The sequence below is a fragment of the Mustelus asterias genome, chromosome 7 (assembly GCF_964213995.1).
Source record: "Mustelus asterias chromosome 7, sMusAst1.hap1.1, whole genome shotgun sequence".
In the NCBI taxonomy this organism is placed as follows: domain Eukaryota; kingdom Metazoa; phylum Chordata; class Chondrichthyes; order Carcharhiniformes; family Triakidae; genus Mustelus; species Mustelus asterias.
Window position 1 is genome coordinate 8,860,604 of NC_135807.1, and position 26,067 is coordinate 8,886,670.

A 26,067-nucleotide genomic window follows, 5' to 3' on the forward strand; every position below is an offset into this window, starting at 1 on the left:
TAATAGAAAACGGGTATTAAATCTTTTCTGCTGGTGCCTGTGAGATGGAAAATAGCAATTTTCTTCAATTAGCCTCAGACGGTATTATCATAGGTTCCATGGTGGTGGTGGCGGTGGAGAGGAAGGGGGGGGGATGGTTGCATACAGCATAACTCCCAGGTTTTTGTACAACTCCTTGGGTTTTGATCTTTGCAGTAAAAAGAGGAATTCGCACATCCTCAGAGATTACAAGGTCACTGATGTTTCTGACAGCCAGAAAATCCTTTTGTGTGAGCCACAGCTAGTCAGCATTTTACACTCTTTGTCCAGTTTTTAAAAAAATAATTTTACAGATTAGCCAGGATGATGTATATAGAGGGAGGTGTTACAGTACACAGAACCTTTTTTGATAATCAGTATGTTTCCAGCCTAATACAGAAGAAAGCACTGCAGGATCTAGACGGCACGGTGGCACAGGGGTTAGGACTGCTGCCTCACAGTGCTGGGTTTGATTCCCGGCTTGGGTCACCATCTGTGCGGAGTTTGCACATTCTCCCCGTGTCTGCATGGGTTTCCTCCAGGTGCTCTGGTTTCCTCCCACAGTCCAAAAGATGTGCTGGTTAGGTGGATTGACCATGCTAAATTCTGCCTCCGTGTACCCGAACAGGCGTCCGAGTGTGGTGACTAGCGGATTTTCACAGTAACTTCATTGCGGTGTTAATGTAAACCTACTTGTGACACTAATAAATAAACTTAAACTTAGTTCAGAATGAAATAGGGAAAGTGCATCATGTTTCAATGAAATAGCTTCTGCGAAACAGTGATCGTAATGTCATTAATTTTAGAGGAGCTATGGCAAAGGACAAGAACAAAGGAACAATCAACATGCAAAAACAAAGAGGACTAATTCAGTGATTTAGAGAGATCTGCCCTAGGTGGTTTAGAAACAAAGACTAGCAAATAAAATAGTGAATGAGAAACGGGAGGCAAGAAAATAGGATGGGCCAGAAATGTTGAACATTGATGCCCACATCGTATGAAGGAATGAAAAAAATTCAGACACGCATCAACAAATCGTTCAAGGTGGTAGACCAGTTGAAAAGCTGCTTTAAAAAGTTAGTGGATGCTTGGCTTCATATACAGAAGAACACAGCAAAAAAGGAAGTTACAACTCATCCAAACCTCTGCACTTGTTGACCAGCACTGGCTTTCTACGTGGCAAAAATCACAATTTTAAAATTCTCACCGTCATTCAAAATCCCTCCATGACCTCACTCATCTGTAACCTACTTCAGCTCTGCTGCTCAAGACTTCCACACCTCTCCCATTCTGGCCCCTTGTGCACCCCCAACTTTAAATTGCTCCATCATTGGCAGCTGCGGCATCAGCTGTCTAGGCCCAAAGCTCTAGAATTCTCTCCCTAAAACGCTCTAAAACTGTACTCCTTTAAATCTGAGGACTGCAACGAAAACAGGAAGAGATTATTCAACTTTCAGAATAAGCATATCATTAACAAATTAGATTTATAAAAGCTAAATCTAGATTTATACAAGCTAAAGTTTTAAAAATTTAAGAAGTATGAGGTAGTACAGTTAGGAATAAAGTATAAGGAGGCCACATACCTTGGAAAATGTGTTCCTTAACCCCACTTACCTAGAGAGGTCAGGGGATGCAGATACACAAATTACTAAGGTAATGTTGCAGGTTCTTAAGACCTTTAAAAAAATTCTGGAAGTCATTTTTAGAGGAACAGAGTTGAAAAGCAGAGAAGTGCAGAATTTAGGTTAGACCACACCTGTAGTACCATGAACAGGCTGTAAAACAGTGTGTAAAAGGTGCAAAACATTATTTACATGGGAACTGGAAAGTCATAGCTATCAGGAAAGAAGAAAGAAAACAGACAGGTGATCTGGTGGACATTTTTAAAATTATGAAATGATTTGATAGTATAGAAAAAGACAACAGGTTTCTGGTTGCAAGGAAGACCAGACCTGGGATCATAAATGTATTTTGTTCTTAATAAACCCATTATAGAATTCAGGAGAAGAGCTTTCACCAAGAGTTTTATAGAAAAGCCAGGCAGCATGCCTTAATGACTATTGTCCGGTGGCTCTGACATCCATCATTATGAAATGCTTTGAAAGGTTAGTCATGGCACGAATCAATTCTGGCCTCCCAGATTGCCGGGATCCACTATAGTTCACCTATCACCGCAACAGATCCACAGCAGACGCCATGTCCTTGTCCCTACAGTCAAATCTGGAATACCTAAATAACAAAGACACCTATGTCAGACTCAAAGAACAAGAACAAAGAACAATACAGCACAGGAACAGGCCCTTCGGCCCTCCAAGCCCACGCCGCTCCCTGGTCCAAACTAGACCATTCTTTTGTATCCCTCCATTCCCACTCCGTTCATATGGCTGTCTAGATAAGTCTTAAACGTTCCCAGTGTGTCCGCCTCCACCACCTTGCCTGGCAGCGCATTCCAGGCCCCCACCACCCTCTGTGTAAAATATGTCCTTCTGATATCTGTGTTAAACCTCCCCCCCTTCACATTGAACCTATGACCCCTCGTGAACGTCACCACTGACCTGGGGAAAAGCTTCCCACCGTTCACCCTATCTATGCCTTTCATAATTTTATACACCTCTATTAAGTCTCCCCTCATCCTCCGTCTTTCCAGGGAGAACAACCCCAGTTTACCCAATCTCTCCTCATAACTAAGCCCCTCCATACCAGGCAACATCCTGGTAAACCTCCTCTGTACTCTCTCCAAAACCTCCACGTCCTTCTGGTAGTGTGGCGACCAGAACTGGACGCAGTATTCCAAATGCGGCCGAACCAACGTTCTATACATCTGCAACATCAGACCCCAACTTTTATACTCTATGCCCCGTCCTATAAAGGCAAGCATGCCATATGCCTTCTTCACCACCTTCTCCACCTGTGACGTCACCTTCAAGGATCTGTGGACTTGCACACCCAGGTCCCTCCTAGTGATTTATTACAGTTCAGCCCGCAACGCCATTATTCCTACAGAATTCATCTCCAAACTCCATGGCCTGATGCTCAGTTCCTCTCTCTGCAACTAGATCCTAGACTTCCTAACCCAAAGACCACAATCAGTAAGGATAGGTAACAGCACCTCCTCCACTATCATCCTCAACACCGGTGCCCCCCGAGGCTGTTTCCTCAGCCCCTTACTATAGTGGGTTGGATCTCAAACAACGATGAAACAGAGTACAGGAAAGAGACAGAGAATCTGTTGAACAGGTGCAATGAAAATAATCTCTCCCTCAATGTCAACAAAACAAAGGAGATAGTCATCGACTTTAGGAAGCGCAGTAGAGGACATGCCCCGTCTATATCAACGGGGATGAAATGGAAATGGTCAACAGCTTCAAATTTCTAGGTGTCCAAATCACCAACAACCTGTCCTGGTCCCTCCACACCGGCGCTATAGTTAAGAAAGCCCACCAACACCTCTAGTTTCTCAGGAGGCTAAGGAAATTTGGATTGTCTGTTACAACTCTTACCAACGTTTACACATGCACCATAGAAAGGATTCTTTCTGGTTGTATCCCAGCTTGGTATGGCTCTTGCTCTGTCCAAGACCACAAGAAACAACAAAGGGTCGTGAAAGAAGCCTAGTCCATCATGCAAACCAGCCTCCCATCCATTGACTCTGTCTACACTTCCCGCTGCCTCAGGAAAGCAGCCAGCATAATCAACGACCCCACACACCCCGGACATACTCTCGTCCACCTGGGGGTGCACAAGGGGCCAGAATGGGAGAGGTGTGGAAGTCTTGAGCAGCAGAGCTGAAGTAGGTTACAGATGAGTGAGGTCATGGAGGGATTTTGAATGACGGTGAGAATTTTAAAATTGTGATTTTTGCCACGTAGAAAGCCAGTGCTGGTCAACAAGTACAGAGGTTTGGATCATAGAATCATAGAAACCCTACAGTGCAGAAGGAGGCCATTCGGCCCATCGAGTCTGCACCGACCACAATCCCACCCAGGCCCTACCCCCACATATTTACCCGCTAATCCCTCTAACTTCCTTTTTTGCTGTGTTCTTCTGTATATGAAGCCAAGCATCCACTAACTTTTTAAAGCAGCTTTTCAACTGGTCTACCACCTTGAACGATTTGTTGATGCGTGTCTGAATTTTTTTCATTCCTTCATACGATGTGGGCATCAATGTTCAACATTTCTGGCCCATCCTATTTTCTTGCCTCCCGTTTCTCATTCACTATTTTATTTGCTAGTCTTTGTTTCTAAACCACCTAGGGCAGATCTCTCTAAATCACTGAATTAGCCCTGCTTCCGTCGGGGAAAGGACACAAGGGTCTGAGATCACGTACCAACCAACTCAAGAACAGCTTCTTCCTTGCTGTCAGACTAATGAATGGACCTACTTTACATTAAGTTGATCTTTCTCAACACCCTAGTTATGACTGTTACACTACATTCTGCACCCTCTCCCTTTCTTTCCTATGTGCAGTATGCTTTGTCTGAGATAATACTTCTTACTGTATACTAATATATGTGACAATAATAAATCAAATCAAAGAATGTGGAACTCCTACCAGAAGCAGTAGTTGAGGCAAAAAGCATCAATACATTTATGGGGACGCTGGATAAACACAACAGAGGGTAAGGCATAGAAGTATATGATGATGGAATCAGATCAAAAAGGATGGGAGAAGGCTCAGGTTGATGTTTATGCTGCTGGGTTAAATCGACTATTTCTGTGCTGTAAGTATTGTGTAAGCAATAACAAACATCCACAATATTCAGTGAACAAGGAAGTAAAGTACACTTATAGAATTCTGGATTTCATCTCGTCATTTTACCAGATAATGCATAAAAGTTTCAACTACACATTCATACACTGAGTGAACGATCATGGAGATCACTTTCCCAATGATAACTCATGTTTTATTTACAAATCGTAAATGCAGTTAACCACAATTGGATTTCTAATTAGCTGCATGTGTTTAATAGCTAATTTATTGAACAGCTCTGCAAATCAGAGTTTAAAGAGTAGACAAGGGTAATGCAATAGATGGAATATATTTGGACTTTTAAAAGCCCTTTGATAAAATATCACAAGGCAGACTCACTAAGGTCAGAACACTTGGGGACCTGTAACAGAATGGATAGTAAGCAGGCTATAAAACAGAAACCTGAGGGTAAAGATTAAAGGTAGTTAGTCAATCTGACAAAAGATTGGAAACAGTCTGCCACAAGAATCGGTGCTCAGACAACTGTTCACCATTTACATAGACAATCTGGATGTATATAGTGCATTTAACGTAATAAAATTTCTCAAGGCACTACACAAGGACGTCATCAAACAGATGTTTTGGACACCAAACCACAAAGGGTTATTAGAACAAATGATCAAAAACCAAACCTTTCTGGCCAAGTTTAAGCACAATTAAGTACAATTGTGTGTGGCATGGAGGCACAGTGGTTAATACTGCTGCCTCATGACGCCAGGGACCCTGACTCAATTCCAGCCTTGGGTGATTGTCTGTGTGGAGTTTGCACGTTCTCCTCATGTCTGCGTGGATTTCCCCCGGGTGCTCTGGTTTCCTCTCACACTCCAAAGGTGCGCGGGTTAGATCGGTTGGCCATGCTAAATTGCCCCTTCAGTGTCCAAAGATGTGTACGTTAGGGGGATTAGTGATGTAAATGCACAAGGTTATGGAGATAGGGTGGGAGGTGGGCCTGGGTAAGATGTTCTTTCGGAGAGTCGGTTCAGACTTAGAGGGCATTTGGTCCATCTTCTGCACTGTAGGGATTCTACTGTACAGCATTTTCACCTTTTCTTTCCAATGTATCATTAAAATATGCCATTTAAAGCACTGAAGTTGCAAGTTAGTTGGTATTCATTGATGTAGAAACATGACAAATCCCAACATGCCTACTTTAAAAGTTCAATAAGAGGAAATCACACATCAAGTACGTCAAAAGTTCAAAGAAGTATAGAACGGTCATAATTTTATGTTATGAATACAAAGATCCGGTTTCTAGTCAGCACATTTCTCAAGAAAACAAGGAAGTTTGGTTAGAATTCCTCTAGTATCTGGGATAGCCTTCACAACATTACCACAGCTGGGAAGGTTTGACTGAAATGCCAACATCTAACTTGGAAACATCTTGCACCAATATTGTGTAAGCTTTCCGTTTACTCATCATACTTCAGTAATTTAAGTGGCAAAAGAAATACCAGGTTTGCAAGTCAAATTTCAAGGGAGAATAAACTGCAAATATACTTCACTTGCATTCATTTCATGTTGAGATTTAAGCCTTCTATTAGTTATTCAGCCTTTTTATGTCTTGAACTTTTGCTGTCTTTAAGGTTTGAACTGGTTCTTAAAATATGCCATATCTGTAGCAGTGTCTGACAGTGATGAGAAGTTCTGCTTGTTTTTATTGTATTTGCTATTTCCTGCCTTGTGAACCTCATGTAGATAATGGTTCCACACAAGGATAAATGTAGCTAACTGGGAAAACAGCATACTGACAGTTCAGTTCCTTTGTGGATATGCCAACAGGCCTAGAGCAAAGTAGGACACAAGACTACTTCAGTGTCTGTTCTACTGTTACACAGTTTAGCATTAAAGAGCACAAACTTTCAACTAGCTTCAGGAAAAGCATGAGAAATTAGCCTGGGCTTTCAGGCTTGCCTTTCATAATTAAATATCCTAATTATGACAAAATACAAAAACATTAACATTTCCAAGCTTTATGAAGTCAGGTCAAATAACACTGAAAAAACGCTAATTGGAAAAAACTGCAACTTAATGTTTTAAATTTATTTTTTAACAGCATTAGGTCAACAGATATTGGAAGATGATATGTAGCAATGATCACTTTTCAAATACTGATGCCGAAATTTTCCAGTCCTTTCTGTTGGCGGGATCTTCTGGTCCAGCTGATTGTGACCACATACCCCCCCACCCCGTGGCACATTGCCTGGCAGCAGAGTGTGCAGGTATAGCTCCCCACTTGCGGGAAGCTGGTGACCCGACCCCACTCGAGTAAAGGGTGGGGCCATCGAGTCCCCCAGAGTGAACGGGACCGGGAAGGGGGAGGAGGGGTGCCCCCAGCACTGCCTAAAAGGCAAAGTGCCAATGCCCAAGGGGGCACCTTGGCACCGCCACCAGGCATTGGGCAATGTCAATGGGGTGAGGCCTAATGGGGGCGAAATCAATGGGAGTTGGAGGTCCTGCTGCCACTCTGCATTTGGCTGAGTAACAGAGGGAGAGTGGGCAGTGATCAGGGCTGGCCATGGCGGGGGGGAGGAGGGGAGGTATGTTCAGGGGGCCAGCGATCGGGCCACAACGGGATCGGAGGGACAGCAGGGTTGCAAGCAATCAAGCTGGCCAGTGATTGGGAGGACGGCTGTGTGGGGCCACTGCACATGCGCCAATCTTGGCACTGACAGATCGACGCATGCGCAGTGGCCTGCTCAACGCTATGCTGCCCGGCCTCTCCAACGAGGATAGGCCCCTCCCACTGAATTTCAGCATGATTCACGCTGAGGCACTTTGCAGTGCACAGAGTGTGGGAGATTAATTTTGAAACTCCCGCTGAAAAAACCAGCGGGATTTACTCCAGTTTGTGTGTGAATTCAACACCTGGGCCCTGATTTTACTGGTATGGCCGCCCCAAAATTGAGGCAGACGAGGTTCGCAGAACAGCATTCCCCATTGGCCTCGGGCGCAATCTTACGGGCCTTGGGTGGCCGTGCCGGTAAAATCAAGGCCTTAGAATTTTTTGGGGAGAATCACCCCTCATATTTTAACTCTGATTTTGTTTGTGAATTCTGTACACAGCTTTCCAATTTAATCAAGAATAATGACTAAGGATTTACTACAATTTCTAATCTCAACAGTTTCCAAGTATTGACATTACATGAGTTAAACACAGCCATTTTGCTGATCAGTTCTACTAAACATTCTGTAATTTCTTTGATTTAGGCCAAATTTCTTCACAAAAAAATTTGCTTCTACAGAATAAGCATTTTTCACCTTGCCACATAAATGGGTTCTAACTAAGAGTGCAGGCTCAACATAGCAAATTAGTGCGTGTGTCACATTCACGTGTGTTAATCTTTTAACATGATCTCCATGTTTGGCAGTCCGATCACTTGACAATCTGCCCTTTAAAAAAATTCCTCGACTCATTTACTTTCATTTATGATGAAAGTAAGGAGGTGTGGGATAGAGGGAAAGTTGGCCGATTGGATAGGTAACTGGCTATCTGATCGAAGACAGAGGGTGGTGGTGGATGGAAAATTTTCGGACTGGAGGCAGGTTGCTAGCGGAGTGCCACAGGGATCGGTGCTTGGTCCTCTGCTCTTTGTGATTTTTATTAATGACTTAGAGGAGGGGGCTGAAGGGTGGATCAGTAAATTTGCTGATGACACCAAGATTGGTGGAGTAGTGGATGAGGTGGAGGGGTGTTGTAGGCTGCAAAGAGACATAGATAGGATGCAAAGCTGGGCTGAAAAATGGCAAATGGAGTTTAACCCTGATAAATGTGAGGTGATTCATTTTGGTAGGACAAATTTAAATGTGGATTACAGGGTCAAAGGTAGAGTTCTGAAGACTGTGGAGGAACAGAGAGATCTTGGGGTCCATATCCACAGATCTCTGAAGGTTGCCACTCAAGTGGATAGAGCTGTGAAGAAGGCACATAGTGTGTTAGCTTTTATTAACAGGGGGTTGGAGTTTAAGAGCCGTGGGGTTATGCTGCAACTGTACAGGACCTTGGTGAGACCGCATTTGGAATATTGCGTGCAGTTCTGGTCACCTCACTATAAGAAGGATGTGGAAGCGCTGGAAAGAGTGCAGAGGAGATTTACCAGGATGCTGCCTGGTTTGGAGTGTCGGTCTTATGAGGAAAGGTTGAGGGAGCTGGGGCTGTTCTCTCTGGAGCGGAGGAGATTGAGGGGAGACTTAATAGAGGTTTATAAAATGATGAAGGGGATAGATCGAGTGAACGTTCAAAGACTATTTCCTCGGGTGGATGGAGCTATTACAAGGGGGCATAACTATAGGGTTCATGGTGGGAGATATAGGAAGGATATCAGAGGTAGGTTCTTCACGCAGAGAGTGGTTGGGGTGTGGAATGGACTGCCTGCAGTGATAGTGGAGTCAGACACTTTAGGAACATTTAAGCGGTTATTGGATAGGCACATGGAGCACACCAGGATGGTAGGGAGTGGGATAGCTTGATCTTGGTTTCAGATGAAGGTCGGCACAACATCGTGGGCCGAAGGGCCTGTTCTGTGCTGTACTGTTCTATGTTCTATGTTCTATGTTCATTCTTCCTCCACACCTGTCTCCAAATCTGGGTATTGGTTGTTCAGTGTTACAAGGTGACTTCACTCTATTTACAAGTCAACTTCATCCCACTACAGGACAGTGACTTTAAAGCAAAAGCAAAATACTGTAGATACTGAAAACCTGTAATAAAGTCAGCAAATGCTGGAAGTGCTGGCATCATCTATGCCGAGAAAACCAAAGTCATCATTTCAGACCCGTGACCTTTTATCAGACTGGCCATCATCAAAACAACCTGCTGAGTATTTCCAGCATTTTCTGTTTTTACTCTAACTTCAACTTTGAACTCTTTCTCTTAGTGTCGCCTCATTACCTTCTGTTTACAACCAGGACATAACTATCCTAATCTTTACCATGGCTTCGCAACTTGAACTTCCTCTGTGTCTATTCATTTGTGCTGCACTGGAGCAAAACCCTTTACTTCTTTTTCTTTTTTGCAACTGTGCATTTGCTTCATTACTCCTCTAGCTCAAGTGATGATGCCTTCATCCCTCTCTTACGCTTACCCACCAAGCCAATGTTCCCACCTCTCACAACCTTGTCGTCATATCAATCTCTAGTTTCTCTTTGACTTTTCATGTTCTCTCCAAGTTCATCTTGTCCATGAGACCTTCCTCTTATTCGCTTGACTCAATTCCCACTAAACTGTTGGCATCATAACATCAGTTCCTGGCCCTATTTTAACTGACATTTTAAACAGTCCTCCCTCTCAGGTACCCTCGCCCTCTCTTTAAAATCTGCTATCATCACTCAGACTTCAAAAGAACCTACACATGACCCCACTGCCCTTGCAGCCTACTGCTCTGACTTCAACTTCCTTTTCATTTCGAATGTTCTTCACTGGGTTGTCAGGTGCCTACCCACCATACAATTCCATGTTTGAACCTCTGCTTCTACCCTGCTTCAACACTTAAATGGCCCTATTCAAAGTCTCAAATGATACCCTTATGTGCCTGTAACTGCTGCGGACATCCCTCCTCAATCTTCTTGGCCTCTCTTCCATTGTCCAGCTGAGTAGTACTGCCTTCACCTAGTTCCACTATTAGCTATCCAGTCAAAGCCAGATGATGTCTCATTGCTGGCTTCTCTTCCAATCCAATCCATCATTCCTCCAAAGATCTATCTTAGGATCTCTTCAATCTCTCATCTCCATGCCCCCGCTCAACAGCATCACCTTTAGGCATGACATCAGGTTTCACCTTACACTGATGTCATCCCAAACTCTGCCTCACCAGCTTTTTGTCAACTTCTTCACTGCCTGAATTGTCAACTTGTTTGTCGGACATTCAGCCCTGGATGAGCTGCAATTTCCTCCAAACTAAATACTTGGAAGAATCAAGTCGCTCAGGCGAAACCAGAAATTTCCACCCGAAGTCAACGGAGATTTACATTTTTGGGCCCTCATCCGTGCCGATTCTGTGGCGGGGAGGTGGTAGACTTTCGACCAATATGTCATCCTGCCATTCTAGGAATCAATCTGGTGAACCTTCACTGGACTCCCTCAATAGCAAGAATGTCCTTCCTCAAACTATGAGACCAAAACGACACACAATACTCAAGGTGTGGCCTCACCAAGGCGCTGTATAACTGCAGCAAGACTTCCCTATTCCTATACTCAAATCCTCTTGCTATGAAGGCCAGCATGCCATTAGCTTTCCTCATCGCCTACTGTACCTGCATGTCAACTTTCAGTGACTGTTCCACGACACCCCAGGTCACGTTGCACTTCCCCTTTTCCTAAACTGCCACCATTCTTGATTACTTTCTGCAGCTGTTCATGGCATTTCAAAGATCGATTCAACTGAACCTCCAAGTCTCTTTGGACAGTGTTCTAGGTTTTACACCAACTCCTTTAGGATTTCTTTATCTGGACTCCTTTTACACATTTGAGATTCAGCCACTGATTCTCACAGATATTTCAATTCATGTTTTGCAGGTTGTAGAAAAATCTTAAGAACCTGAAATCACTTTAGATGTCTATCCAGCTGCCTCTGACCTCTAAATGTCTTTACTGAGTAGTCCTCTGTTCTCGTACCTTTCCTCAGACCACCTGGAAGCTTTCCTCATTTCCCTAGTTTCCTCAACTTGCTGCTCTTTAGATAACCTACTACATGTTTTTCTAACAGCAAAGCTGAGAGAGCTGGTCCCACTCTAGCTTTTTGCAGAGCTGTGGGAGATGTTCCCTCTCCTGTGTCCTGTCTGCAACTGCCCCTGGGTACCAGCTAAAACTACAGAACAAAGAAAACTTTTTGATTTCCCTTACTAGGGCCCGAGTTGAGAAGCAACTGTACTTATTCTTCAAGCTATATTTCTTTAAGCACTACAGATTCCCAGCTGGAATTGAAACTAACTCCCACATATACAAATATCTTTGCCTAGCATGAAATCTAACTATCAGTTTCTTTCAGGCACAGAAACCTTAAATTAAACCCACCTAAAACCAAACCTTATTTCTAATGTCTACCAACACAAACATAAATCCCTGAAAGCTACCTTTAGGAACATAAGAACTAGGAACAAGAGTAGGCATTTCACCACCTTGAGCCTGGCCACGTAGGATAATGGCTGATCTTGTCTCGGCCTCAACTCCACTTTCCTGCCCGTTCTTCATAACCCTTCCATCCATTATTAATTAAAAATCTGGCTATCTCCTCCTTAAAATTACTCAATGTCACAGCATCTACCACACTCTGGGGTAGTGAATTCCACAGATTATTTTGGCTTCCTAACAGCACCACAAACTCCATTCCATTGCAAACGATTCCATTCCCCTCAACGGCTACAATCTGAAGCTGAATGGTGCTTTTTTATATCAGGAAGTGGACATTGCTGGATAGGTCAGCATTAACAGTCTGCCTTTAACTGCCCTTGAGAAGGCTTCTGATCCATGCATGCACCAGCATAAGAGCTCTCTACTCCTACTTCCACTTCCAGAACATAGTTTCTAGCCACCTCGCCTTGTCCCATCTGCTACAGAATCCTGATTCATGCTTTTGCTACAGCTAGACTCAACTCTCCAAATGGTCACCAGGTCAGCCTCCCAACTTTCACACTCCATCAACTTGAGATCAATTAAAATTCTACTGCCCGTCCCCTAACCCACACCATGACCTACTCACCCGTTACCTCTACGCTCACTAGTCTATTTTGTATTCAGGTCCACTAAACTCAAATTTAATATTCTCATCCTCACATTCAAATCCTGCCATCACCATAACCTCCTTCAGCCCTGCAATACTTCAAGAACTCTGCAATCCTCTTAGTCTAACCTCTCATGCATCCCCACTCCTTCTCCCTACAATTGGCAGTCATGCCCTCAGCTAGGTACTAATCACTTTAATTCCTTTCTTAAATCTCTCCACTGTGCTTCTGTCTTTCCTAATTAAAACCTACCCTTTTACCAAGCTTTAAGATAATTGTCTTAATTTTGCCTTCTTTGGTTCAGCTCCAATTTTCATCTGTTTAACTTCCTATTAAACAGTTTGAGGTTTTTTTCTGTTAAAAGGCACTGCATAAATGTGAGTTCTGGTCGGACAACGTACTTGTTTCAAACATGACTTCAATGCATTGTAAAAATTGTCATATAATTAACAAATGGAACAGCATGTCAGAAGATGGTACTCACAACCTAAATGAAAATCGAGTCATCTTGTTTTATATGTCTTTTCAAAATCTAGTGAAATTGGAAAGCATCATAGGCAAGAATATTTCTTTTCCAATTCCAGAGTCAATGGGAGGGATTTTCCACCCCCATTTTGGGCAAGCAGGATTGGAAGAGGCAGCAGAGAATCGAGCAGGAGTCCCAAAACGGCATTTACGCAAGCAGGATTCCCCCACTCAATTGTCCCCACCCCCATCAGTGACATAACTGGGTTCTCTCTACACAATGACAAGAACCACATTATAATACATTTACTTATGATTAGCAGGCCTCCCCTGCTATTCTCTTTACTATGCTATTACTATTACTATATAATTATATACTGTTGTATAGACTATAGAATTATATTACTACGCTATTACTATTTACTATTCTCTTTGCTATAATCTTTCTGCTATTCTTTTCCTTCTCATGTACTGATCGGTAAATTTCATATTTAATGCACAATATGTAAATTTCCATCACAAAATGGTGTTATATTAACTGTTCTACGATTGTATAGGATTATATATCTAGTTTCCATAGTGTGTTCCATTCGTAAAACCACTACATCAGGTGTATGTTAGAAAACTGATATTATTTATAATTGCCACAATGACCATTAATAAGCTGTTACCTACCCTCATTGGATGAATGTCTGCATAGGGTGGTTTGCCTTCTGCCATTTCAATTGCTGTGATTCCCAAAGACCAGATATCTGCAACACAATTGTAGCCAATTTCTTGGATTACTTCCGGAGCCATCCAAAAAGGCGTTCCTATCACAGTGTTGCGTTTTGCCATGGTGTCCTGTAAGTCACAACACATTTTCAGCATTATTATTAATTAAAAAAGTACTTAAAATTCTCATTGTATTTTTAAGCATTTTCTGCAAAAGTAAAGTAATTAAAGATAAAAGATAGAGGTCACAGCAAATGAAATTTGGTTTCCCCTTTTAAATGTTCAACAAACTATCTTATTTTATGGTGTTACATAAAAAAAACTACAAATAATTTAATCTATGAATGAAATTCCATCAGGGTTCCATCGATCTTCAAGCAACTATGGTGAGATGAAATCAGAATCCCTTGTGAGACAATAGCAATGACTTTTCCACTGCTGCCAGTATCCCGCTAGAATAATGGGGAGGAGAATGCTGGAATTAGAGCCTCATGTTTCTTCTTCAGATGAGCAATTACACATTATAGCTGATAGAAATCCAATTTCTTGATAACTATAGGAAAAATAAGTTTTTTTTTAAAGTATAATTTCGAACACCCATCACTTTGTCCATTGTGAACTTGATCTACATAGAAACCTACATCAAAAATAGAAGCAAGAATAGGCCATTTGGCCTTCGAGTTTGCTCCGCCATTCATTATGATCATGGCTGAACATCAAATTCAGTATCCTGATCCCACCTTCCCTCCATATCCCTTGATCCTTTTAGCCCCAAGAGCTATATCTAATTTCTTTTTGAATTCACACAAAGTTTTGGCCTCTGCTACTTTCTGTGATAGTGAATTCCACACATTCACCACTCTTGGTTGAAGAAATTTTTCCTCACCTCAGTCCTAAAATATTTATTCCTTATCCTCAAACAATGACCCCTAGTTCTGGACTCAGCAATCATCGGGGACATTTGTTTTGAATCTACCCTGTATAATCCTGTGAGAGTTTTATAAGTTTCTATGAGATCCCATCACTCTTCTAAACTCCAACGAATAATCCTAACCAGCTTAGTGTCTCCTCATTTGAGAGTCCTGCCATCCCAGGAATCATCCTGGTAAACCTTCGCCACACTCACTCTGTAACAACAGCATCCTTCTTCAGATTAGGACACCAAAACTGCACACAATACTCCAGGTGTGCCCTCACCAACGCTCAAACTCAAATCCTCTCACTATGAAGGCCAACATACCATTTGTTTTCTTTACTGCCTGCTGTACCTGTGCGCTTACTTTCAGCGACTGATGCACAAGGACATCAAACTCTCACCGAGTATCCAATTCTCTCAATTTACACCCATTCAAATAATAATTTGCCTTCCTATTTTTGCTACCGAAGTGCATAATCTCACGTTTATCCACATTATACTGCGTTTAGAGTCATAGGAGGTTTACTGCATGGAAACAGGCCCTTCGGCCCAACTTGTCTATGCCGCCCAGTTTTTAACCACTAAGCTAATCCCAACTGCCCACATTTGGCCCATATCCCTCTATACCCATCTTATCCATGCAACTGTCTAAATGCTTTTTAAAAGACAAAATTGTACCTGCCTCTACTACTACCTCTGGCAGCTCGTTGCAGACACTCACCACCCTCTGAGTGAAAAAATTGCCCCTCCGCACCCTTTTGTATTTCTCCCCTCTCACCTTAAACCTATGCTCTCTAGTTTTAGACTCCCCTACCTTTGGGAAAAGATATTGACTATCTACCTTATTTATGCCCCTCATTATTTTATAGACCTCTATAAGATAACCTCTAAGCCTCCTACGCTTCAGGGAAAAAAGTCCCAGTCTACCCAGCCTCTCCTTATAATTCAAATCATCACGTTCCGGTAGCATCCTAGTAAATCTTTTCTGCACTCTTTCTAGTTTAATAATAGCCTTTCTATAATAAGGTGACCAGAACTGTATACAGTATTCCAAGTGTGGCCTTACAAATGTTTTGCACAATTTCAACAAGACATCCCAACACCTATATTCAATTTGCCATTTATATGCCGCCCACTCAGTCCGCCCAAGTCATGCTGAAGCACCTCAGCATCAGTGTTCCTCTGGGAGCGGACCTGCGGGGTGGAGACTGTGAGCGGTGAGAGAGAGAGCGCGGACTGTGAGTAAATTCTGGGTTTTTTTTGTCTAATTTTCGGGAGGTTTTTTGTAATTAACGGAAACCGGAAGGCCGCATCGCGAAGCCTGCCGGTAGCTGTAGTTTTTTTTTTTCTCTCACTTACCTTATAAGTACTCGCCTCGGGGTATCGGCCTCAGTGTTCCTCTGGGAGCGGACCTGCGGGGTGGAGACTGTGAGCGGTGAGAGAGAGAGCGCGGACTGTGAGTAAATTCTGGGGTTTTTTTTGTCTAATTTTCGGGAGGTTTTTTGTAATTAACGGAAACCGGAAGGCCGTATCGCGAAGCCTGCCGGTAGCTGTAGTTTTTTTTTTCTCTCACTTACCTTATAAGTACTCGCCTCGGGGTATCGGCCTCAGTGTTCCTCTGGGAGCGGACCTGCGGGGTGGAGACTGTGAGCGGTGAGAGAGAGAGCGCGGACTGTGAGTAAATTCTGGGTTTTTTTTGTCTAATTTTCGGGAGGTTTTTTGTAATTAACGGAAACCGGAAGGCCGCATCGCGAAGCCTGCCGGTAGCTGTAGTTTTTTTTTTCTCTCGGGCCCCTAGCCCTATAAATTGGTGCAGAGGAGATACCCGATCCTCAACACTGGTAGAGGATCCCACCCTTCCATCCTCCTCTAACCTAATTATAAGTGTGGGGAAGTTTTTTGTTTTCTTTTTTTCTTGCTGGTAATGGCTTCAGGGATGGCAGTTCAGGCAGTATGCTGCATCTCCTGTGGGATGTATGTGGTGAGGAAATCCAGTAGTGTTTCAGGAGATTTTAGTTGTAAGAAGTGCATTAGATTGCAGCTTCTGGAGGAGCGTGTAAAGGAGATGGAGGGGGAGTTAGAGGAACTCCGCATAATTCGGGAGGCGGAGGTGGAAGTTGATAGGAGTTATAGAGAAATAGTAACTCCTAGAAATGAGGCTTGGGTCAATGCCAGGAGGAGGGGTAAGAAGCAATCGGGAAGACAATCCCCTGGGGCGGTTCCCCTCCATAATAGGTTTTCGGTGCTGGAGGCTACAGTTGAGGAGGAATCAACTGAGCATAGAGAGCAGATCTCTGGGGGTGAGCCGAGTGAGAAAGCTCAGGTGGTTAGGGGCTGTAAAAGACTGGGCCTTGTGATTGGGGACTCCACAATTAAGGGGACAGATAGGAGGGTCGGAACTAAAGGTAGGGACTCAGGGTTGGTGTGTTGCCTACCAGGGGCTGGGGTCCGGGATGTGTCTGACAGGGTATTCAGGACTCTTAGGGGGGAGGGAGATAAACCACAAGTTATTGTACATGTGGGGACACACGACATAGGGAGGATAGGGGAAGGGGATATTAGGCTGGGATTTATGGAGTTGGGGTGGAAACTAAAGGCCAAGACTGACAGAGTGGTTATCTCTGGACTCTTGCCTGTACCACGGGATAGTTTAGAGAGGAATAGGGAGAGGGAAGGTTTGAATTCATGGCTGAGGGGATGGTGCAGGAGGGAGGGGTTCAGGTACTTAAGCAATTGGGGCTCGTACTGGGGAAGGTGTGACCTCTATGAGAAGGATGGTCTACACCTTAATCAGAAGGGGACCAATATCCTGGGGGGTAAATTTGCTAAGGCCATGCAGGGAGGTTTAAACTGATTCGGGGGGGGGGGAGGGATCCTGAGTAGTGGGGCTGAAAGTGAGGGATGCATGGATGGGGACTGCAATGCACGGCATTGCAGAGGTGGGGTGGAGCAGGGTTTGAAATGTGTATACTTCAATGCCAGGAGTATTCGCAATAAAGTGGGTGAACTTGCAGCGTGGATCAGTACCTGGGACTTCGATGTTGTGGCTATTTCAGAGACATGGATAGAGCAGGGGCAGGAATGGATGCTGCAGGTCCCGGGGTTCAAATGTTTTAGTCGAAGTAGGGAAGGAGGTAGAAGAGGGGGAGGGGTAGCATTATTGGTCAGAGATTGTATCACAGTGTCAGAGAGGAGGTTTGATGAGGACTTATCTGTTGAGGTAGTATGGGCGGAGATTAGAAATAGGAGAGGAGAGGTCACCCTGTTGGGAGTCTTTTATAGACCTCCTAAAAGTTCTAGAGAGGTTGAGGAAAGGATTGCGGAGTCAATCCTGCTTAGGAGTGAAAGTAATAGGGCAATTGTTATGGGGGATTTTAACTTGACTAATATTGACTGGAATTGTTATAGCTCTAGCTCGTTAGAGGGGTCAGTTTTTGTTCAAAGCGTGCAGGAAGGTTTTTTGACTCAGTATGTAGACAGGCCAACTAGAGGTGAGGCTATATTGGATCTGGTGCTGGGAAATGAGCCAGACCAGGTGCTAGACTTGGAAGTTGGTGTGCATTTTGGTGATAGTGACCACAATTCGGTTACGTTCACCTTAGTGATGGAAAGGGATAGGCATGAACCTCGGGCCAGTGGTTTTAGCTGGGGGAAGGGTAATTATGAGGCTATTAGGAGAGAATTAGGAAACATAGGTTGGACTAGGAGATTACAGGGACTGGGAACGTCCGACATGTGGAGTTTTTTCAAGGAGCAGCTACTGCGAGTCTGTGATAGGTATGTCCCTGTCAGGCAAGGAGGAATTGGTAGGGCTAGGGAACCGTGGTGCACCAAAAAAGTTTCTTTGTTGGTTAAAAAGAAAAAGGAGGCTTATGTTCGGATGAGACGTGAGCACTCGGGTAGTGCACTAGAAAGCTTTAGATTGGCTAAGAGGGAGTTGAAGAGCGAGCTTAGAAGGGCTAAAAGGGGACATGAGAAGACTTTGGCGGATAGGGTTAAAGAGAATCCTAAGGCGTTCTATAGGTATGTCAAGAACAGAAGGTTGGTTAGGGCAAGTTTAGGGCCAGTTATAGATGGCAGAGGGAAGTTATGTGTGGAACCGGAGGAGATTGGTGAAGCATTGAACCAATATTTCTCTTCGGTGTTCACGCAAGGGGACATGAATATAGCTGAGGAGGACACTGGGTTGCAGGGGAGTAGAATAGACAGTATTACAGTTGATAAGGAGGATGTGCAGGATATTCTGGAGGGTCTGAAAATAGATAAATCCCCTGGTCCGGATGGGATTTATCCAAGGATTCTCTGGGAGGCAAGAGAAGTGATTGCAGAGCCTCTGGCTCTGATCTTCAGGTCGTCGTTGGCCTCTGGTATAGTACCAGAAGATTGGAGGTTAGCGAATGTTGTCCCATTGTTTAAGAAGGGGAACAGAGACTTCCCCGGGAATTATAGACCGGTGAGTCTCACTTCTGTTGTCGGCAAGATGTTGGAAAAAATTATAAGGGATAGGATTTATAGTTATTTGGAGAGTAATGAATTGATAGGTGATAGTCAGCATGGTTTTGTGGCAGGTAGGTCGTGCCTTACTAACCTTATTGAGTTTTTTGAGAAAGTGACCAAGGAGGTGGATGGGGGCAAGGCAGTGGACGTGGTATATATGGATTTTAGTAAGGCGTTTGATAAGGTTCACCATGGTAGGCTTCTGCAGAAAATGCAGATGTATGGGATTGGGGGTGATCTAGGAAATTGGATCAGGAATTGGCTAGCGGATAGGAAACAGAGGGTGGTGGTTGATAGTAAATATTCATCATGGAGTGCGGTTACAAGTGGTGTACCTCAGGGATCTGTTTTGGGGCCACTGCTGTTTGTAATATTTATTAATGATCTGGATGAGGGTATAGTTGGGTGGATTAGCAAATTTGCTGATGACACCAAAGTCGGTGGTGTGGTAGACAGTGAGGAAGGGTGTCGTAGTTTGCAGGAAGACTTAGACAGGTTGCAAAGTTGGGCCGAGAGGTGGCGGATGGAGTTTAATGCGGAGAAGTGTGAGGTAATTCACTTTGGTAGGAATAACAGATGTGTTGAGTATAGGGCTAACGGGAGGACTTTGAATAGTGTGGAGGAGCAGAGGGATCTAGGTGTATGTGTGCATAGATCCCTGAAAGTTGGGAATCAAGTAGATAAGGTTGTTAAGAAGGCATATGGTGTCTTGGCGTTTATTGGTAGGGGGATTGAATTTAGGAGTCGTAGCGTTATGTTGCAACTGTACACAACTCTGGTGCGGCCGCACTTGGAGTACTGTGTGCAGTTCTGGTCCCCACATTACAGGAAGGATGTGGAGGCTTTGGAGAGGGTGCAGAGGAGGTTTACCAGGATGTTGCCTGGTATGGAGGGGAGATCCTATGAGGAGAGGCTGAGGGATTTGGGATTGTTTTCGCTGGAAAGGCGGCGGCTAAGAGGGGATCTTATTGAAACATATAAGATGATTAGAGGTTTAGATAGGGTGGATAGTGATAGCCTTTTTCCTCTGATGGAGAAATCCAGCACGAGGGGGCATGGCTTTAAATTGAGGGGGGGTAGTTATAGAACCGATGTCAGGGGTAGGTTCTTTACCCAGAGGGTGGTGAGGGATTGGAATGCCCTGCCAGCATCAGTTGTAAATGCGCCTAGTTTGGGGGCGTTTAAGAGATCCGTAGATAGGTTCATGGACGAAAAGAAATTGGTTTAGGTTGGAGGGTCACAGTTTTTTTTTTTAACTGGTCGGTGCAACATCGTGGGCCGAAGGGCCTGTTCTGCGCTGTAATGTTCTATGTTCTATGTTCTATGTTCCTCGTCACAGCTCACCCTCCCACCCAAATTTATATTATCTGAAAATTTGGAGATAATACATATAGATCCCTCGTCTAATTCATTAACATGCAATGTGAACAGTTGGGTCCTAGCACAGATCCCTGCAGTACCCCACCAGTCACTGCCTACCAATCGGAAAAAGACCCATTTATTCCAACTCTTTGCTTCCTGTCTGCCAACCAGCTTTCTATCCAGCTGAAGACACAGCCCGCAATCCCACGGGCTTTAACTTTACATAGTCGTCTGCTATCTGCTTGTTGAAAGCCTTCTGAAAATCTAAATCAACCACATCCACCAGTTCTCACTGGTCAAGTCTACACAAAGAATTCCAGTAGATTTGTCAAGCATGCTTTCCCCTTTGTAAATCTATGTTGACTGTCTGATTATAGCTCTACTTTCCAAATGCTGAACTATGAAATCCTTGATAATGGACTCTCACAACTTTCCTACTACCGACGTTGGGCTCACTAGTCTGTAGTTCCCTGGTTTCTCTCTATTTTGATTTGATTTATTATTGTCACGTGTATTAACATACAGTGAAAAGTATTGTTTCCTGCGCGCTATACAGACAAAGCATACCGTTCATAGAGAAGGAAACGAGAGAGTGCAGAATGTAGTGTTACAGTTATAGCTGGGTGTAGAGAAAGATCAACTTAATGCAAGGTAAGTCCATTCAAAAGTCTGACAGCAGCAGGGAAGAAGCTGTTCTTGAGTCAGTTGGTACGTGACCTCAGACTTTTGTATCTTTTTCCCAAAGGAAGAAGGTGGAAGAGAGAATGTCTGGGGTGCGTGGGGTCCTTAATTATGCTGGCTGCTTTGCCGAGGTAGCGGGAAGTGTAGACAGAGATAATGGATGGGAGGCTGGTTTGTGTGATGGATTGGGCTACATTCACGACCTTTTGTAGTTCCTTGCGGTCTTGGGCAGAGCAGGAGCCATACCAAGCTGTGATACAATCAGAAAGAATGCTTTGTATGGTGCATCTGTCAAAGTTGGTGAGAGTCGTAGCTGACATGCCAAATTTCCTTAGTCTTCTGAGAAAGTAGAGGCGTTAATGAGCTTTCTTAACTATAGTGTCGGCATGGGGGGGTGCCAGGACAGGTTGTTGGTGATCTGGATACCTAAAAACCTGAAGCTCTCGACCCTTTCTAGTTCGTCCCCATTGATGTAGACAGGGGCATGTTCTCCTTTACGCTTCCTGAAGTCGATGACAATCTCCTTCGTTTTGCTGACATTGAGGGAGAGATTATTGTTGCCGCACCAGTTCACCAGATTTTCTATCTCATTCCTGTACTCTGTCTCATCATTGTTTCAGATCCGATCCACTATGGTGGTGTCTTCAGCAAACTTGAAAATCGAATTGGAGGGGAATTTGGCCACACAGTCATAGTCATATCTCCTTTTTTGAATGGCGGGAGGTGCTATCTGGTGCTATTTGATAACAATAATGACATTAATACCATGAATAAAGGAGAACATCTTGTTTGCTGATTTAAGTGACCGAATAGATTAAAATCAGTTTATATTAAATGTTGTTCCAGGATTTGTAGTAGTGTATTGAAGATTACTCAGTGAAAGCTTTTAGTTTATTTTCATTCTTTCAAGGGATGAGGACATCGGTGGTTAGACCAGCATTGCCCAACCCTTGAGAATGTGGTGGTGACTGACTACAGTCCATTGTGCTGCTGAGATAGGATTTCCAGGATTTTCATACCGTGACAGCGAAGGAATGGTGATATAGTTCCAAGTCACAATGGAGCGTGGCTAAGAGGGGAACTTGCAGGTATGCACATTAGTCTGCTGCCCTTATCCTTCTGGGTGGTAGAAGTTGCAGCTTTGGAACGTGCTGTCGAAGGAGCCTTGGTGAACAAAGAACAATACAGCACAGGAACAGGCCCTTCGGCCCTCCAAGCCCGCGCCACTCCCTGGTCCAAACGAGACCATTCTTTTGTATCCCTCCATTCCCACTCCGTTCATATGGCTATCTAGATAAGTCTTAAACGTTCCCAGTGTGTCCGCCTCCACCACCTTGCCTGGCAGCGCATTCCAGGCCCCCACCACCCTCTGTGTAAAATATGTCCTTCTGATATCTGTGTTAAACCTCCCCCCCTTCACCTTGAACCTATGACCCCTCGTGAACGTCACCACCGACCTGGGGAAAAGCTTCCCACCGTTCACCCTATCTATGCCTTTCATAATTTTATACACCTCTATTAAGTCTCCCCTCATCCTCCGTCTTTCCAGGGAGAACAACCCCAGTTTACCCAATCTCTCCTCATAACTAAGCCCCTCCATACCAGGCAACATCCTGGTAAACCTCCTCTGTACTCTCTCCAAAGCCTCCACGTCCTTCTGGTAGTGTGGCGACCAGAACTGGACGCAGTATTCCAAATGCGGCCGAACCAACGTTCTATACATCTGCAACATCAGACCCCAACTTTTATACTCTATGCCCCATCCTATAAAGGCAAGCATGCCATATGCCTTCTTCACCACCTTCTCCACCTGTGACGTCACCTTCAAGGATCTGTGGACTTGCACACCCAGGTCCCTCTGCGTATCTACACCCTTTATGGTTCTGCCATTTATCGTATAGCTCCTCCCTACATTATTTCTACCAAAATGCATCACTTCGCATTGATCAGGATTGAACTCCATCTGCCATTTCTTTGCCCAAATTTCCAGCCTATCTATATCCTTCTGTAGCTTCTGACAATGCTCCTCACTATCTGCAAGTCCTCCCAATTTTGTGTCGTCCGCAAACTTACTGATCACCCCAGTTACACCTTCTTCCAGATCGTTTATATAAATCACAAACAGCAGAGGTCCCAATACAGAGCCCTGCGGAACACCACTAGTCACAGGCCTCCAGCCAGAAAAAGACCCTTCCACTACCACCCTCTGTCTTCTGTGACCAAGCCAGTTCTCCACCCATCTAGCCACCTCCCCCTTTATCCCATGATATCCAACCGTTTGCACCAGCCGACCATGAGGGACTTTGTCAAACGCTTTACTAAAGTCCATATAGACGACATCCACGGCCCTTCCCTCGTCAACCAGTCTAGTCACTTCTTCAAAAAACTCCACCAGGTTAGTGAGGCATGACCTCCCTCTCACAAAACCATGCTGACTATCGTTAATGAGTTTATTCCTTTCTAAATGCGCATACATCCTATCTCTAAGAATCTTCTCCAACAACTTCCCCACCACGGACGTCAAGCTCACCGGCCTATAATTACCCGGGTTATCCTTCCTACCCTTCTTAAATAACGGGAGTTGCTGCACCGCATCTTATATGCAAAATACACTGCTGTAAGTGTGTGTCAATGATGGAGGGCATGATTGGAGTGCTGATCAAGTGGAGTGCTTTATCATGAACGTTGTTGAGCTTCTTTGAGGTGTTGTTGGAACAGCACCCATCCAGACAAGTGATTTGTGCCCTGTAGATGGTGGAGAGCTTTGAGAAGTCAGGTGGTGAGTTACTTGCCTCAGAATTCCCAGCCTCTGACCTTCTTAGGCAGCCACAACATATATGGCTGATCCAGTTCAGTTTCAGGCCAACGGTAACCCCCAGGATGTTGATGGTGGGAGGTTTAGTGACGGTAATGCTACTGAATGTCAGGGGAGATGGTTAAATTCACTCATGTTGGAGGTGCTCATTACCTTACACAAATGTTACTTTCCACTTATAAGCCCAAGCCTGAATGTTGTCCAGGACTTGCTGCATATTGGTAGTGACAAATTGAAGATTTGAGAAGTTGTGAATGATACTAGTAACTAGTGGTGTTCCGTAGGGATCAGTGCTGGGACCTCGGTTGTTTGTAATATATATAAATGATTTGGAAGAAAACGTAATTGGTCTGATTAGCAAGTTTGCGGATGACACTAAGATTGTTGGAGTTGCAGAAAGTGATGAAGGTTGTCAGAGAATACAGCAGGATATAGATAGGCTGGAAAATTGGACAGAGAAATGGCAGATGGAATTTAATCTGGAGAAAGTGAGAGGGCATGGGATCCAAGGGGCTGTTGCCTTGTGGATCCAGAACTGGCTTGCCTGCAGAAGGCAGAGAGTGGCTGTGGAGGGGTCTTTCTCTGCATGGCGGTCAGTGACCAGTGGAGTGCCCCAGGGATCTGTTCTGGGACCCTTGCTGTTTGTCATTTTCATAAATGACCTGGATGAGGAAGTGGAGGGATGGGTTGGTAAGTTTGCTGACGACACCAAGGTAGGTGGTGTTGTGGATAGTTTGGAGGGATGTCAGAAGTTGCAGCGAGACATAGATAGAATGCAAGACTGGGCGGAGAAGTGGCAGATGGACTTCAACCCGGATAAGTGTGTGGTGATCCATTTTGGCAGATCCAATGGGATGAAGCAGCAATATAATATGAAGGGTACCATTCTTAGCAGTGTAGAGGATCAGAAGGACCTTGGGGTCCGGGTCCATAGGACTCTTAAATCGGCCTCGCAGGTGGAGGATGCGGTCAAGAAGGCGTACGGCGTACTGGCCTTCATTAATCGAGGGATTGAGTTTAGGAGTCGGGAGATAATGCTGCAGCTTTATAGGACCCTGGTTAGACCCCACTTGGAGTACTGCGCGCAGTTCTGGTCACCTCATTACAGGAAAGATGTTGAAGCCATTGAAAGGGTGCAGAGGAGATTTACAAGGATGTTGCCTGGATTGGGGGGCATGCCTTATGAGGATAGGTTGAGGGAGCTTGGTCTCTTCTCCCTGGAGAGACGAAGGATGAGAGGTGACCTGATAGAGGTTTACAAGATGTTGAGAGGTCTGGATAGGGTAGACTCTCAGAGGCTATTTCCAAGGGCTGAAATGGTTGCTACGAGAGGACACAGGTTTAAGGTGCTGGGGGGTAGGTACAGAAGAGATGTCAGGGGTAAGTTTTTCACTCAGAGGGTGGTGGGTGAGTGGAATCGGCTGACGTCGGTGGTGGTGGAGGCAAACTCGTTGGGGTCTTTTAAGAGACTTCTGGATGAGTACATGGGATTTAATGGGATTGAGGGCTATAGATAGGCCTAGAGGTGGGGATGTGATCGGCGCAACCTGTGGGCCGAAGGGCCTGTTTGTGCTGTGGCTTTCTATGTTCTATGTTAAATGCAAGGTGATGCATTTTGGTAGATCCAATTCAGGTGGGAGCTAGAAAATAAATGGTAGAACCATCAGGAGCATAGACACACAGAGAGATCTGGGAGTACAGGTCCACAGATCCTGAAAAGTGGCAGCACAGGTGGAAAAGGTGGTGAAGAAAGCATATGGCATGCTTGCCTTTATCAGCCAGGGCAACGAGTAAAGAAGTTGACAAATCATGTTACAGTTATACAAAACATTGGTTAGGCCACATTTGGAATACTGTGCGGCACGGTAGCACAGTGGTTAGCACTGCTGCTTAACAGTGCCAGAGACCCGGGTTCAATTCGTGGCTTGAGTTACTGTCTGTGTGGAGTTTGCACGTTCTCCCTGTGTCTGCGTGGGTTTCCTCCGGGTGCTCCGGTTTCCTCCCACATCCTGAAAGACGTGCTGGTTAGGTGCATTGACCTGAACAGGCGCCAGACTGTGGCGACTAGGGGAATTTCACAGTAACTTCATTGCAGTGTTAATGTAAGTCTTACTTGTGACTAATAAATAA

General features: G+C 44.5%; 1 protein-coding gene across 1 annotated transcript in view; it reads right to left on the reverse strand.

Annotated features, from left to right (window-relative positions):
* The window catches only part of stk3 (serine/threonine kinase 3 (STE20 homolog, yeast)), a 391,198-nt gene that overhangs the window by 230,792 nt on the left and 134,339 nt on the right, over window positions 1–26,067 (reverse strand). Inside the window, exon 6 of the mRNA XM_078215647.1 lies at window positions 13,628–13,795. Within this exon, the coding sequence (XP_078071773.1) occupies window positions 13,628–13,795 (168 nt within the window). The remainder of the gene's footprint in view (window positions 1–13,627; window positions 13,796–26,067) is intronic.